At 37.6% G+C, this 16,453-nt stretch overlaps 1 protein-coding gene across 1 annotated transcript; it reads left to right on the forward strand.

Moving 5' to 3' along the window:
- The first annotated feature begins 1,103 nt into the window (after positions 1-1,103).
- On the forward strand, positions 1,104-10,128 carry sult5a1 (sulfotransferase family 5A, member 1). The gene is made up of 6 exons (XM_057846714.1): positions 1,104-1,242; positions 1,536-1,744; positions 1,817-1,943; positions 2,024-2,124; positions 2,236-2,416; positions 9,896-10,128. The coding sequence occupies exons 1-6, from the start codon at positions 1,104-1,106 to the stop codon at positions 10,003-10,005; spliced, it is 867 nt and encodes a 288-aa protein (XP_057702697.1). The 3' UTR covers positions 10,006-10,128.
- The last annotated feature ends 6,325 nt before the right edge of the window (positions 10,129-16,453 follow it).

Below are 16,453 nucleotides of genomic sequence, written 5' to 3' on the forward strand. Positions count from 1 at the left end.
ATGAAGACAAAAAAACAACGGTTTACCATTCCTCTGTATTAAACGTACACCAGTGAATACCACCTCCCCTTACCACATGACAGGTATGCCAATTTTTACAAGAGGCTGCATATTTTAATTTATGCAGCCTGACTGTCTGAACAGACTGTATAGGTGTTTTTAGAACAGATTTCAATGTTTTGCTTCAACAGTTCTCGTTTGACAATTTGTTTGTTCATTCATCATCATTGGTGTTTTTTCTTCTTTTTTTTTTTTTTGGTTGGTTGGGTCAGTTTTAGATACATGAATGTCAGCCTCTCCTTCTTGAATTTGATTTCACACTTCAACTACTCTCAGTAGTTCTGTTACATTCTGTTAGGTTTATAATTTTGGAATGAGTGATAATCTGAATCTATAATCTGTGGTCTTCACATACCAGTAATATTCCACTGTAGTTCTAATTGGAATGTTTCATATGGACATACAGTAGCATTTAAGCTCTTACAATATACTAGTGATGCACCGATACCGGTATAATCATCGGTACTGATACGGTACTAAAATGAAATCACTGGTATCGGGGAGTTCTAAAAAAATAATGTGCCAAATGCCGATTGTGTGCTATATGTACTTTTCCAACCGCTGGTCATCCTACCCAAAATGGCTGCCAGTTACACACACCAGCATAAAAAAAGTGCAGCAATTGTGGCCTATATACTGTATGAGTGCATGTGCTTTTCAACGTTTGTGCACAGGCATTTACATTGCAAGTTTATTGAACTTTTTTCTTGACAGTTTGTTGTTACAGAACATTTTCTAAATGACAATAAACATTTGAACCATACTCAGTGACTGATTGTCTGAATACATCATATATTAAATATATATATGATAAATAAAAAATATAGTCATATTCAGAATTGCTACCATTCTTGTTCCGTTTCAAATGCCAATGCTTTGTTACAGTTCTGTGTGCATACTTTCACTTCCTTGTTAGAGTGAACCAAATTTGTGAGCCTATCCTCACCCAGTCACAGAAGTAGAGAGAGGTGAAAGCATACAAGGAAATAAGGAGCGAGCTGAGACTGACCAAGAATTGTGGGAATCATTCACTGATGTTAGATATGTCCAGGTTGGAAGTGATAGAAACATTTCATGGAATCACTTTTCCTGGACACCTGCACACGCAGGAGTCTTTGCAACTTGCTCTCGAATTTCCTTTTCATGATACAGACATTCTCATTGTATCCTATCCAAAATCAGGTAAGAAAACAATGACTTGTGCATTGGTCTTGTTTATCTTTTTTATACAGATTTTTATTATTATTATTTTATATGTACTGTATATGACACAAAATATGCCTGTGGGTTTTTTTGTACTTTTGGCCATTTGCAATCTTTTTTCCAACAAGTCAGGAGTCGTCTCAAATATTAACAGGGCTTTCAGATGATAAAAACCTTTTCACTTTCATGCATACATTTATATTTAAAAGTGTCATTTTGCACATTGCTTTTTTAATTTGGTAGAATATTTTACTCCCTCCTGCTCCCTTCAGGAACCACATGGATGCAACAACTGCTAACCCTGATCCTCAACCGCGGGGACCCATTTGAGTCCCAAAAAGTCCCAAATTGGGTGCGTGCTCCGTGGCTAGAGCACCATTACAGCGCAACGCTTCTGGATGCTTTAAGACAACCTCGAATCATTACTACTCACCTGCCTCACAACCTGCTTGCCGGGGCTCTCCGAGGCTCAAATGTCAAGGTACTGTATGTTTGGCACTTTTAACGCTGCTTTGAAACGTACCGAAAACTGTGATGTTTTTCCTTCTCACAGGTGATTTATGTGAGCAGAAACCCAAAAGATGTGGCGGTGTCTTTTTACCACTTCCACAAAATGGCCAATTTCCTGCCGAATTTTAGTTCTTTCCAAGAGTTTTTGAACGCCTTTCTGGAGGGCACGGGTATGCAACCATATCATACTGTATATAAGTTTTTCCCCTAGCTCATGAGAAATTAATTCATACATTTTAACCTGCTCCAGTGCATTTCGGCTCCTGGTTTGACCATTTCAAGGGATGGACGACAGGACAGACAGGAGCTATGACAAATCTGCTACATGTGACCTATGAAGAGATGTCAATGGTAATTCACAAAGGATCAACATAGAGTGATGATATAAACATGTGGTAATCGAAAGTATGTTTTTCTCTTGATATGAAATGTGCCAACCTAACTTTTGCTCCTTTCTTTTAGGATTTTGAAGCTGCAATTGTGAAGGTGACCTCTTTCCTCCAGCGTCCTCTGGCGGAGGATGAAGTGAACAGCTGTCTGAGGCACTGTAGCTTCAGCAGCATGAAAGACAACAAGATGGTCAACTACACTGACATTCCTCCTGAGATTATGGACCACAGCAAGGGCTGCTTCATGAGGAGAGGTGAGGCTCATGTTGCAGGGATTTCCAACCAGTGTGCTATGGCAATTACTTTGACAAAACGTTTACAGAGAAGCCAATCTTGTATTTTATTGTCTTTGTCAATTACATATACAGTACGTAGACCGAATCCATCTAAATCAAAGAAGACTCCTGTCTTTTACCAGGTAAAAAAACAATGTCTACCATTTTTTGTTCACAGTAAATTTTCATAACATTACATTTTATTTTTTATCAAAATGCAGCCATTCCCCTCCAGAAACCTCTTAATTTAGAAGATTCAAAGTAGTGCTTTCATTGCTTCAAACCTTTCAGCAAAAACAGTGTGAATAGGTAAGGCAATTGACAACGCCGAGTATAAATGGCCTTCATTTGAAAGACTATTGAAGTATGCTAATCGTGCATTTCTTAGACCCGATGTTTAAGCACAAAAAAAAAAAAAATGACAGTGATTTATTAGCGCAACCGTTGTGTGATGAACGTGAGTCACACCATGCACAAAATCACTGATACCCTTGAAACAGGTAAAAAGTCAATCAGAAAACAGGGACGTACTCTAAAATGTTTCTGTAACTGTTCAATATGTCACTGTCCCTTTTTTTTTTTTCCATCTGAGTCCACTTCACTTCCTAGGTCAATTCTTCAATAGCTGCACATTCTACTGTGGGAAGCCAATGCATGACTAGCAGTGTTGTCACAGATTACTTGAAAAAGTAATTTAATCACTGATTATTGATTATGCCTTAAAAAAGTAAACTAGTTACTTTACTGATTACTTTATTATCAAAGTAACTAAAATACTTTAAAAGTAATTTATTAGTTACTTTTTACCAATTTTTCTGCTTTGCTGCCTCAACACCTAATGTCAAAAATTCTGAACTTCCCCTTTAAAATAAAGACCTAGCCGGTAAAATGCTGTCTATAAAAGTATAAAAAACAAAAATGAACTAAATGAACAAGAATCCTTGAAAGTATTTCATAATCGGCCCAAATTATTTTTCGAACAGATCATGTGACGAGCACCTTAGAGATGATCCTTTGCTTTGCTTAGCCAAAACTACACTTGAGGAGGCAAGATGAATATTTAGAATTGTTTAAACCTAAGTTTTTAAAAGCTTCAACAACAACTGAGCGTGAACCGAGGATTGAACACGAACAGAGTCAAGATGTATATACTAGTATGTACACATACAGTACAGGCCAAAGGTTTGGACACACATCATTCAATGCAATACAAATGATGGGCCCAACCAATGTTCCCTCTAATTTTTCATGTGTCTGAGCAATCACACAAGCTTCCTGAGCACACTGAGGACCACTGTGAGCAACATCAGATGTGTATGCTGTGGCCACACGCCAGTATACCGCCTGTTCAAAACCTTGGATCATAGCAAGTAAAATGGGTTATTAAAAGAATACAATTACAGCAGCAACTTTCATTAGTTTTCTTTTCATATAATTTTGATATAAAACATAACAAACAACCACAATTGGAGTATATCAAACTCTCTCATTAAAACTGTTCAGACGATAAGGGCACTCAAGATTCCTATTCTCTGGGTCCAAGCATCTATACAGGACACGTTTTGAAATTAAAAAAGAAAGAAAAGAAAACAGAAAAAATCTCACTATAGATTTCATAACCTATTGACATGACACGGGAAATGGGGCTGATTCGTAGGGGGCCCATTTTCAAAAACTTTAAATTCAAATATTTTCAAAACCAAAGCTGCTACCGACCTAAAACCAATACAGGCACCTATCTTAGCCATATATGAGTCTCCATGAGCAGTGGCATGAAAAAATTCAAAGTCGTTCCTTTATAAAATCCCGATGAATTATTTTTTATATAAGTATAACACAGCTTGGCTATAATGGCTATAAAACTCTCAGATTTTACACTAGATGCACGAAAATCACCAAATGCAGAGATAATCACCAATATTGTCAGGATCAATGGCAATATTTAACATATCATATATGTTTTTGACCAAAATAGCAACTTTATTTTTTATTTTATTTACTGCAAGCTTTCAACTGCTAATAAATCACTCAATTTAACATCAGACACGTAATACTTGAGGAAAACATGCAGAATCAATTATAACTAATATGTAAATAGATTATTAATAAATTAGTTATACAATCACTACTTATTATAGAATAGAATAGCCCTTTATTATCATTATACACTATATACTGTTAGTGAATGAGGCTAGCGGCCGCCTGACGTAAACAGAGCTTTTCTGGCGAAAATTCTTGTGAATAAATGCTTAAATCCCCGAATTCTTCATTTATATGGACGTAAAACAGTCTCGATTCTTGGTTAAATGTAAAGAAACCATGCAGTAAGCGTTTATTTTACGTATATATGTCGAAGTACAATGCTACTCTGTTAGCGAATGAGACTAGCGGCCGACTGACATAAACAGAGCTTTTCTGGCGAAAATTCTTGTGAATAAATGCGTAAATACCTGAATTCTTTATAGATATGGATGTAAAACAGTCTCGATTCTTGGTTAAAAGCAAAAAAAAAAGTGCAGGTAGCATTTATTTAGCGTAAACATTGCCAACTATGAGGCTAGTCAGTTACGAAAATTAGCCGCCTCCATGTGTAAAGAAAGAAGAAAATTCCTGTGAATAAATGCTTCAATCACTGAATTCTTTGTAGATATGGACATAAAACTGTCTCGATTCATATTGTTAAAAAAACGGGCAGTTACGCATCTATTTTACGTATATATGTCGAAGAATGACGCCAATGCCATAGCGGTTCCCATTCTCACATTGATGTTTTTCACAACATTTCAAAATGCATGCATGGTACAAAAAATATAATATTTATCTTGAATCCTCGAACAAATCACTCCTGAGACAATCCTGTGTGCAGTATAGCTTTTGTAGTTCTTCAAAAATCCAAGCGCTAATCCAGTTTAGACATGAGTGTGTGCCGTCTTCGCCTGACTATACTGAATGAAGCTCGGCCCTCTCTGATAAGGCGTGATGCAAAGAATGACGAAGTGTCCCGTCAACAGGCAATGAAGTCTATGATCTCACTCAGTTTCACCGCTTGTTCTTCTATTTGTACATTCTCTGACAGCCATTCTATCTTTAAAGAACTGCATGTTTTTTACTTGATGAGCTGCTTTTTGCTTGATCAGTGTAGTAGCTTCCCGTTTCTTTCGCCATGACAAGGGGCAAGCATTTGTGTCTCTCAACTCCGCTGCACTGTTATTAGCTAGGTAACCAGCATGGCAAATATGGGTAGGGCACATAGATCAACTGTAGCCTAAGTGAAGTGAACTTTGTCGTATTATTGGCTAGACACCTGTTCTCCATTGTTACGTTGCAAAATGGTACAGAAAACAATTTTGTTGGTCTAATTTACTTGATTATATTATATTAATTGATATTGTCGCCTTTGCAAAGATTGGCAGCGGAACGTTGCTTCAGTAAATTAGCACCAGAGTCTAGCTCACTTTTCACTCTTTATTTTTCTGCGCACCCACCCAGGACATGCACCTCACAGCTATATACAATCGCGGTGTAGTAACCTACCAATGGGAGCGTCGCGTTACCGTATCGAACGCACCAATAGGAGTGTCGCATTGCCGTATCCAACGCACCGATAGGAGTGTCGTGCTGACACATTACTGCTTCGCCGACAGTAGTAGCGACGCTAGAATACGTTTCGGTTGAATTTTATTTAGAACGCTGCATAGATTTTCTCGTGCGCTAAGTATGTGCAAGCAATGCGGTATTGCACATGCGCGCAGCTTAGAGAGAACATTGGTCCCAACCCAATTGGAAAGGCAGAAAATTCCACTTATTACCCAGATAAGGCATTAGTACTTAATTACTTAATTAATTATTAATTAAATATAATGGGGATGGCGTGGCTCAGTGGTGGAGTAGTTGTCCCCCAACCCAGAGGTTGTGGGTTCGATTCTCCACCCTGATGAACTCGCCTAAGTATCCTTGAGCAAGATACTGAACCCCGCATTGCTCCTGATGCTGTGTCACCAGTAGGTAGATGGCAATATAGTGTAAAGCGCTTTGAGTACCTTGAGAGGTAGAAAAAGCACTAAACAGGTATAACACCATTTAATACCTTTTCAAGATGTCTACATCTTGAAGCTCATTGAGAGAGTGCCAAAAGTGTGCAAAAAAGTAATAAGAGCAAAGGGTGGATACCTTGAAAAAAATTATTCTGATGTTATTAAACATGAGGTTGTTCTAAAAGTGTATATTAAGAGGATCAATTTATTAATACTCCCGATTTGTTGTTTGATAGAACAAATATTCATATATCAAAATAGTGTAACATTGCTTGCTGTAATACTATATATCATTTTACACTTCATCATCAAAAAATATCTTTGAACACTTTTATTTTCTTCTGTGTCAGTAACATTGAGATGTGACATCATATCGAGATCCAACAAGATGTTTGGTGCGCCGAGAACAGTATTTGCCGAGTCCACCACTTTCCCTTTTTTGACGTTGGAGTGCTTGCGAATGGCCGTGGAGTTGGTGCTTTCTGTTGCGCCTGACAATACGTTCAGAGTGCAACAATAAACCAAAATTCTTTACAAAACCTTACAAAAACTCTGCTAACTCCTACTGGTAATAACTTCTCAAACATGTTACTGTAGGTGAGGCCTGACTTCTCAACAACAAATTCTTAATTCCCAATTCTCAACAACTAAATAAAAAGATTGTTTGTATCACAATTGATGTGTGAGGGAATCTGACTGTTGGCAACACAGGTCAGAACAACAGTGGCAGTCAGATACCATTTTTTTTCAGGCCATTTATTGTCAGGCAGAAGCAGCACGGCAAAACGCCAAGCTAAACAATAAGTAAAAATATCAAAATGGCTTACCTCTTTCAGGTAGGCTATGGCTCAAGATTGTCATCTGTAGGACCATGGTCTCCAACAAAATTTTTCTACAAATGAAGGTGAAGCCATTCACCTTGCTAGCGCTAAATTGGTCTTTTCGACGTCCACAGAAGATGATCCATCGTTCACATTTACCGTATATTTCGGACTATAAGGCGCACCTAACTATAAGCCGCCACCCATCAAATTTGACACGAAAAGAATATAAGCCGCAGCTTTCCTCACTGTATTATGGGATATTTACACTAAAAGGTATTTCACCGGAGTACGGTGCCCTGTTGCTTAATGTGATTTAACACGGTGAACTTCACCCGCTGCCCTGACGTGACGGTTGGCAATTGGTTCCAGCCGGAGTGTCCGCGACGCGCCAGTACGGGAGTGGTTGGCGAGTGGCCCGACACTAGCCTGCCCAGTAAGCGAGTGGACTATCGGCGAGTCGCCGGCGTCCACGCCGGCAGCCCCATCGCTTCAGCTTTGAATGAGTGCCGTGTCATTCGCGGGGCGTCCACTCGACAGCCGGGCTCAGCGCCTGGGAGGTGATATCCGACCAATGTGCCACGACAGGGCACCGTACCGTTGCGGGTACTCCGGTGAAATGCCGATGTCACACGCCCGTACCGGTGCCCTATATTCGGCTTAGACTCCAACAGACTCCGATGGCTGGATGGAGCCCTGGTGGCCATTATGCGTGCTTCATACTTTTATGTCATTGGCGTAGCCACCTGCCAATCAAACACACCGGAACTAGCGTTGAAGTTGAATCTTTGTGTCAAAATGATTCAATCGAAAAAAAGTGCCTTCAAAACTTTTTCCACTTCAAAAAAAAAAGTGTGTTCAAAACTTTTTCCACTTTGAAAAAAAAAAAGAGTTTAAAACTTTTTGCTTTTCAAAAAAAGTGACACTTCAATAAAAAAAAATATATATATATTTCAAAATAAAAAATATATTTAAAAAAAAAAAGTTTTTGCAAATGATTTTTTTCTTTGATTAAAAATAGTTTTTTGATTAAAGCAACTTTTATTGCGATTGAATGATTTTGACACAAATGTCCTACCCCTAATATGGCTCAAACACAAAAAGGATTGCTTCAATCAAAGAAAACAGTTTGAATGAAAAATATAGTGTTCAAATGCGAATTTCTGACTCTCAAATATTTTTTCACATTCAAACCTTTTTTTCTACGATTGATTAAAAAAAAAAAATTTGATTGAAGTAATTTTTCTTTTGAAAATATATATTTTTTTTGTTTGAAGCAATTTATTTTTTGATTGAATAATAAAGACACAAATGTCCTAGCCAAAATGTGGTCCAAACGGAAAATTACATGACTTCAATCAAAAATGGTGTTTCAATTAAAAAAAAACTTGACTTTGATCAAAAAATAAAATTCAATCAAAGAAAAATAGTTTTCAAATATATTTTTTTGAGTTTCAAATTTATTTTTGCATTCAAACACATTTTTTTTGATTGAAGTGACGTTTTCTTCGATTGAAAGTATATATTTTGATTGAAGCAACTTTTTATTTGATTGAAGCAACTTTTTTTTTTGATTGAATAATAAAGACACAAGTCTACCTCCATAAAACACAAGAGCAAAATTTTCTATTCAAAATGTTCCTCTTAGTACAGGGCTAAAGTATTCTTCATTCTACATACATTAAGAGACAATCACAAAATAGTAAAGCACAGACAAACAAAAAAAATGGAAAAATGAATGCGTTAGATTGCTCCTTACTGAAAGAAAGTAATCCGCTAACAGTACAACACTTGTGACAAGAAGTTGGGAAAGTCTTAAATACTCGCATTTGATTGGCTAAAATATTACTCCATTAGAAATGTGATTAGAAATTTCGCCTAATTACGGGAAATATTATCGATATCATAATTTTCATTTTGCTTGACCACTAGACTTCAGGAAGAAAAAATAACTCTGTGTCTTTGCACTTTATCAAAAAAGATTCTTTCGACCAGGTTGCACATGGTTAGGGTGTTTTCTATCCTTTTAAAGTTTTCCAATTGCAAATATGTGCCATTTTATCATGTCTCCTTTTTGTATTACATGAAATGTTTGCCATGAGTCAATAAACGTTGGGACATAACAGTACTGTTTTGGCAATTTGGCAGTTTTTTTCAAAGAACCGTCCAGCAGAAAACCAGTCTTTTGGATATTTAATCTGGAGCTCCAAATGACACAATAATGGAGACAGACTTGTCAGTGTCTTGACCACATGAAAACGTGAATACAGAAACATTGCTTGGCTATTTAGCTCTCTTACATAGTAAACAAAGTACATGACATATGAGATGAAACAAATATCACTTGCTTTCAAAGGGAATCGAAGTCTATACAGGTTTTGATCTTATCAAAGAAACAAGTAATTGCCAAGACATTGGTCAAAATCATGTGTGCATTCTAAAAGTTACAGGAAAACATGACCAGAACTAAATGTCTAAATGTTTGGAGGAAAATATTAATTTTCTAATACAGTATCCCACAATAACACAGTACAGTGCATATATACCTTTGTTATAAAACACTGTATGACCAATGCCCAGTTACGGTTGCTTTCGTCTTCCAGGTAAAGTTGGTGACTGGAGGAACATGCTGACAAATGAGCAAAATGAACGCTTTGAAAGGGATCTGAAGGAAAAGATGCAAGATTGCTCTCTGGAGTTTGTTTGGGAATAATTATCTGCAAGGAATTTTAATATCAAACGGCACAAACAACCTGTAGTGTATTGATGTGCCAGTATTATGGCACTAATTGTTGCATCACTCGATTACCTGTCAAGCCAATATATGTGAAATCAAACAAGCAAGAAAATATTTTGTTTCTGCCTATTTCTGCAAAAGGTGCCTCTCTGTGTTCACCTACATAATGACCATTCATTCAATTGTCACTTTAGACACTTTTGTTTTTTTCCGTGTCTGCATGCACCATGTAGTTAATGAACACGTGCTTCAATGAGTTTATGCGCTTCCATGAATTTGATAGAGGCGACGGTAATTTCGCAGGGTGAGTTCACGCTCACCATGGTAACAAACCATGGACCCACCATAAATTGCTTGTGTGGTCAGATTCTGATTGTGGCATTTTCACAAACGCGGATAGCAGACATCTTGCTGGGACATTTTGGAGCAAATTTTTTTTATTGTGTGAGCAGTACAAAAAAAAAGAAAAAAAAACCTAAAACACATAGCCTCATCGTCATCCGAAAAAAGTGTTCTTTCTTATTTTGTTTATTGTTTTCATTTGTTTCGTGCACTTAATGTGTAAGAACACATTTTCTATAAATGGTTTGGTGAACCCTCATACATGAGTCCACTCCATTGTGCTGAAGGGAAGGGCACGAGAGGGTAACGCGTGTGTCACTGTTGATTGTCTTGAAAGGGAAAGCGACAGAATGAGAGAGAGAGAGAGAGAGCACCTTGTTTTTTTTTTTTTTTGATTGTCGGCCTAGTTTGTGTGCTTTGCCTGAAGTTCAAAGTAAGATTGCAGTTGTTGCACTCTCACTGTAGGAAGAATTCAATAAGAAATACTACATTTTGTTCACAGCAAAATCCTGGAATGTTTCATTGGTAGTGTTGTCACAGATTACGTGAAAAAGTAATTTAATTACTAATTACTGATTACGCCTAAAATACTAATCCTACGCCTCAAAAAACTAATCCACTTTACTGATTACTTTATTATCAAAGTAACAAAGTTACATTAAAAGTAATCTATCAGTTACTTTTGACCAATTTTTCTCTCTTTGCTGCCTCAACAAAAGAATGACAACAGAAAAATGTCATCGCATGTAATTGAATTTTCCACATAAGCTAAATCTTCGAGTTAGCAGGGATTTAATTAGTCGATGGAGGTGATTTCACCACCATTGACTCGTGCTAGCTTAGCCACTCTGGAGCCCTGAAACTAACAAGTAAGTGACAAACTGCACAGAATTTGTTCAAATCAAATCCAACGACTAATTGAACCCCCGCTAACTCTAAGATTAAGCCTAATGTCAAAAATTCTGACCTTCCCCAATAAAATGCCGTGTAAAAATTATTTTTTGTACATATCATGTGACTAGCACTTTAGAGACTGTCCTTTGCTTTGCTTAGCCAAAACTACTCCTCAGGAGGCAAGATGGATATTTAGAATTTCTTTAAACCTAAGCTTTCTAAAGCTACCAACAACAACTGAACTTGAACCAAGGATTGAACACAAACAGTGTCAAGATCTATATATCTATATATATCTATATAAATCTCTCTTCTCTCTCTCTCTCTCTCTCTCTCTCTCTCTCTCTCTCTCTCTCTCTCTCTCTCTCTCTCTCTCTCTCTCTCTCTCTCTCTCTCTATCTATCTATCTATCTATCTATCTATCTATCTATCTATCTATCTATCTATAGTACAGTACATACAGTACAGGCAAAATGTTTGGACACACCTCAAGGGTGGGTACTTTGAAGAATGTAGAATATAAAACCTGTTTTCAAGTTCCTATCAAGTTCCACATATTCATTCATAGTTTTGACATCTTCAGTGAGAATTTACAATTTAAATAGTAGTGTAAATATATAAAACACACAAATAATGAGGTGCGTCCAAACTTTTGACTTTTGTTTCACGGTCAGGGTCATCAACATGTTTTGCCCCAAAAAGTCAAATTGCGCCTAAGGCTGGTTATAAATTGTAGAAGTGCTGGCTGTCTCGTTACCTGTAGGCTTTGTTCCCAGTTTTGTCGCGTTGTGCTGTAATTCCAAGCAGTTTCTTGAATTGGATGTGGAGTTTTTAGCGGTCGACAATCTTTTTGAGCCAGCGCAAAGTTCGAAATGCAGGGAGGTATTTTTGTCATCTTTACTGGACAGAAATATGAAGTAATGGATGTATTTCCAGTGAACAAATGCAGCTGTTTATGGTATCTCTTTTGCATCTTCAATGTTAGCCTCCTCAGTGTTGTCAGTAACGCGTTACTTATTGAAAACACTGTTCAATGGGGCATAAACATTTTTTTTCCACCTTTTTCGATATCAGTGTTACAACAACACCTGTAATCTCACTGTACAAAACCCTCACATCACCAACACTTTTGCAAGAGCTCACTTAGCCTCAGCTCAAAACAAATGTTTGCTCTTTTCATTGTGTGACAATATCACTTTACTAAGATTTTCCCTTTGTAGCGCCTATATCTTTTTTTTAGAAAAAAAAAAACCAACAACCCTATATTTTCCCTTTGTAGCGCCTATATCTTTTTTAGAAAAAAAAAACAACAACCCTATGAGCACCTGCCGTCCACATACAAATCATTAAGATTGTGTAATATATATACCTTGTTCTATATATTTTTTTCCTTCAGAATTGAAATTCTCAAAACTACTTGTTCAACCTTCATAACATTGTGTCACTTGTGCAAATAAAAAAAAGGAGTTTCTTGTTTTTTTTTTTTTTTTTTAAAGGAGTTGCAAATGTATTGGTACATCCATGCAAATGATCCTCACCATTCACTGATTTTTCTATATTATCTATTGCTTATAGCCTTGCAAGCAAGACAATACTGTATATTTATGATTGCTTAAAATTTTGTTGATACTCATTCGGGATTTCTCTTTTATATAATTTAAAAGCTGTAATCTTTTATTTTTATTTCTTATTTCAGATATATTGATAATGTCCAGCTGATTAATAAAGGGGCAAAAGATTGCTGTTACTATTTGAAGTGGTTCTGAATAAACTATGTTGGCTATCATATTCACATCATATGTTTTTACAATGATATAGTTTGAAGCTAAAACATTTTGCGGAAACATTTCATCCAATGAATGACTTTGGTGGTTTAGTTTTACTGAAATGTTATAACGTTCTTGTCTTGTGGATGACGACAATATTCGAAATGTAAATTTGATTTATTTAAAAGACGCTTGTCAGCATACGAAACATACTTCTGCTTTCAACAGCAGAAAAAGACTGTCGGCATCGAGCGCACTACAGGAGTGATGGAGCCACGGAAATCTACTCTGAGACTGTTTGAAAGTAATGGTTTTGACAGGGATATTCATATTTTAGAGGCCACGGAGGCGAACCCTCCTGCACCCTACTGCTGAGCTGCTAAAAGAGGACTTCTTTAAAAGCCAGCTGCTCCTTTTTGGGTTCTAGCAACGGATAACCAAAATAGACCAAACATTCTGCATATCCTTTATGCAGATGAATAGCTTTTGAGGTATCAAGTAAATTTCAATGATATGATTATGAACAAAGATTTCCTCCTGAATTTGGCAACTAAATGATTCGGTCAATTTGGACCAAACACCGGACCTTGTATGGCGACACACCGGTGGTTGTTTATATTTTTTTCCCGCATTTATTTCATAAAAACTTATCTTCATTTAAAAAAAAAAAAAAAAAAAAAAAACTACCCCGAGTGGTTAACATTTTTCCTTATAGTGTGGAGGTCCTTGGGTTCATCTCTCGGTTATGGAACTTCAGTGCAGAATGCACCAGGTTTGTTGGGTTTTTGCTCCTTTCCTCTCATATTCCTAAATTATGCATGTTAGGTGAACCAAAGGCTCTAAACTGGCCATAGGTATAAAAGTGAAAAGCTGTCTTATATGTTTACCAGCCCAATGTTTACTCTACCTCAGGGCCAAAGTCAGTCTACCTGCAAAACTAAAAAGGATTAGGGGTACAGAAAACAAATGTATGGAAATCACCACAATTTCCCCCAGACATCACAGTTTTCCTCAATTGCTTTGACCATCATGACAGATGCAACTGATGATGTGGGAAACAGCAGAGAATTGCACAAAATCATTTGCATGGATGCACAAAAACATCTGCAACTCTCTCAAAGAAATGAGAGACTGCCTTTTTGATGTGCACTAGTGATACGATGTGATATGAGGTTTTAAAGGGATCCTCTATTTTTAAGACAAGTCATTCTTAAAAGATAAATGTTAGTATGAGTTATAATAATTTCATATTAAAACCCCTCTTAATGTTTTTGTTTTAATAAAGTTTGTAAAATTATTTTAAATGATAGATCGCCATTCTTGTTACGTCGCAGTGCGTGACGTCACTGGTCCCGTTGCCGAAATTCCAGCGTGTCACTCGTTAGCTTTCCCAACATGTCGTCAGTTGTACCCTTCCTATTTGAACCAGATCTGAAAAGTGAAGAGCAGGACAGCACTGTCGATCGTTCACAAGACGAGCTTCAGGGAAAAATGCGTGCAGCAAATACCTGATAAGACAAAAGTTGGGTAAAACTGGTGATGCGAGAGAGTCCTGTTGGGAACTCCGGTTGGGAGCGAGAGTGTATGCTGTCCGGTTTTATTACGAGATATTCAAGGTAACCATATTGCGTTTTCAAACTTATCCCAATATAATTATGTAGATTGTTAGCATCCAGAGCTGTCGTGTGCTTTAAATACAGTACAGGCCAAAGAGCATACCTTGTGTAATCCATGTCTTGTATATTGTAACGCGTGGTAGCTAGGATACGTGTATAAAAGTACCAAAAAGGGAGAAGCTTCCACTCTGCACATTTATTCACGAAAAATAATATTTCCACCTTGACCACTCTTCACTCGGGAGCTCAGCAGTAAGCAAACATGCGTTCCCTGACGAACTAAAACATTGTTGTGAGGTCCACGTCAGAGTCACTGTCGTCACTGTAGCGTGCCATAGTGCTTTAATTATTTAGTATGATTTGGGGAAAACTCCCACGAACAATAGTCAACATAAAAGATAGTAATAGTAATCCAAATCCGTGTTTTTTACTCACTCGAAAATCCAGAAATTAGACCGATCCCATGGCAATGTCGCAGCCACAAGCCTCTGGCAAGCTTCTGGTTGAATCTTTGACCACTCCTCTTGACAGAATTGGTGCAGTTCAGTTAAATTTGATGGCTTTCTGACATGGACTTGTTTCTTCAGCATTGTCCACAAGTTCTCAATGGGGTTTAAGTCAGGACTTTGGGAAGGCCATTCGAAAACCTTAATTCTAGCCTGATTTAGCCATTTCATTACCACTTTTGATGTGTGTTTGGGGTCATTGTCCTGTTGGAACACCCAACTGCGCCCAAGACCCAATCCTCGGGCTGATGACTTTAGGTTATCTTGAAGAATTTGAAGGTAATCCTCCTTCTTCATTATCCCATTTACTCTCTGTAAAGCACCAGTTCCATTGGCATAATACTACCACCACCGTGCTTGACGGTAGGCATGGTGTACTTTGGGTTAAAGGCCTCACCTTTTCTCCTCCAAACATATTGCTGGGCATGGTGGCCAAACAGCTCGATTTTTGTTTCATCTGACCACAGAACATTCCTCCAGAAGGTCTTATCTTTGTCCATGTGATCAGCAGCAAACTTCAGTCGAGCCTTAAGGTGCCGCTTTTGGAGCAAGGGCTTCCTTCTTGCATGGCAGCCTCTCAGTCCATGGAGATGCAAAACACTGTGGACACTGACACCTGTGTTCCAGCAGCTTCTAATTCTTGGCAGATCTGCTTTTTGGTGATTCTCGGTTGAATCTTCACCCTCCTGACCAATTTTCTCTCAGCAGCAGGTGATAGCTTGCGTTTTCTTCCTGATCGTGGCAGTGGCAAAACAGTGCCATGCACTTTATACTTACAAACAATTGTTTGCACTGTTGCTCTTGGGACCTGCAGCTGCTTTGAAATGGCTCCAAGTGACTTTCCTGTGTTGTTCAAGTCAATGATTCGCTTTTTAAGATCCATGCTGAGCTCCTTTGACTTTCCCATTGTAGCGTTTGTGGGCGTTTGCATCCAATGAGCCCTATTTAAATGGCCTCGGAGAAGTCAAAATTGCTAATTCGTGTTGCTGTATGTATATTTTTGACCCAGCAGATTTGATCACTTTTTCTGTTAACCCATAATGAAGTCATAAAAGAACCAAACTTCATGAATGTTTTTTGTGACAAAGAAGTATCTGTTCCAATCACTCTATCGGAGAAAAATCAGAGTTGTAGTAATAACTGGAAACTCAAGAGAGCCATGACATTATGTTCTTCACAAGTGTATGTAAAATTTTGACCACAACTGTAGCTGCCAGCGCACACTCTTGAAGGCATCGGAAGGGAGGTTTCCATGCAAAGCACACAACAGACAAGAAAGCCCTGTCAAAGAAAGACATGT

The sequence above is a fragment of the Corythoichthys intestinalis genome, chromosome 1 (genome assembly GCF_030265065.1).
Source record: "Corythoichthys intestinalis isolate RoL2023-P3 chromosome 1, ASM3026506v1, whole genome shotgun sequence".
Classification (NCBI taxonomy): domain Eukaryota; kingdom Metazoa; phylum Chordata; class Actinopteri; order Syngnathiformes; family Syngnathidae; genus Corythoichthys; species Corythoichthys intestinalis.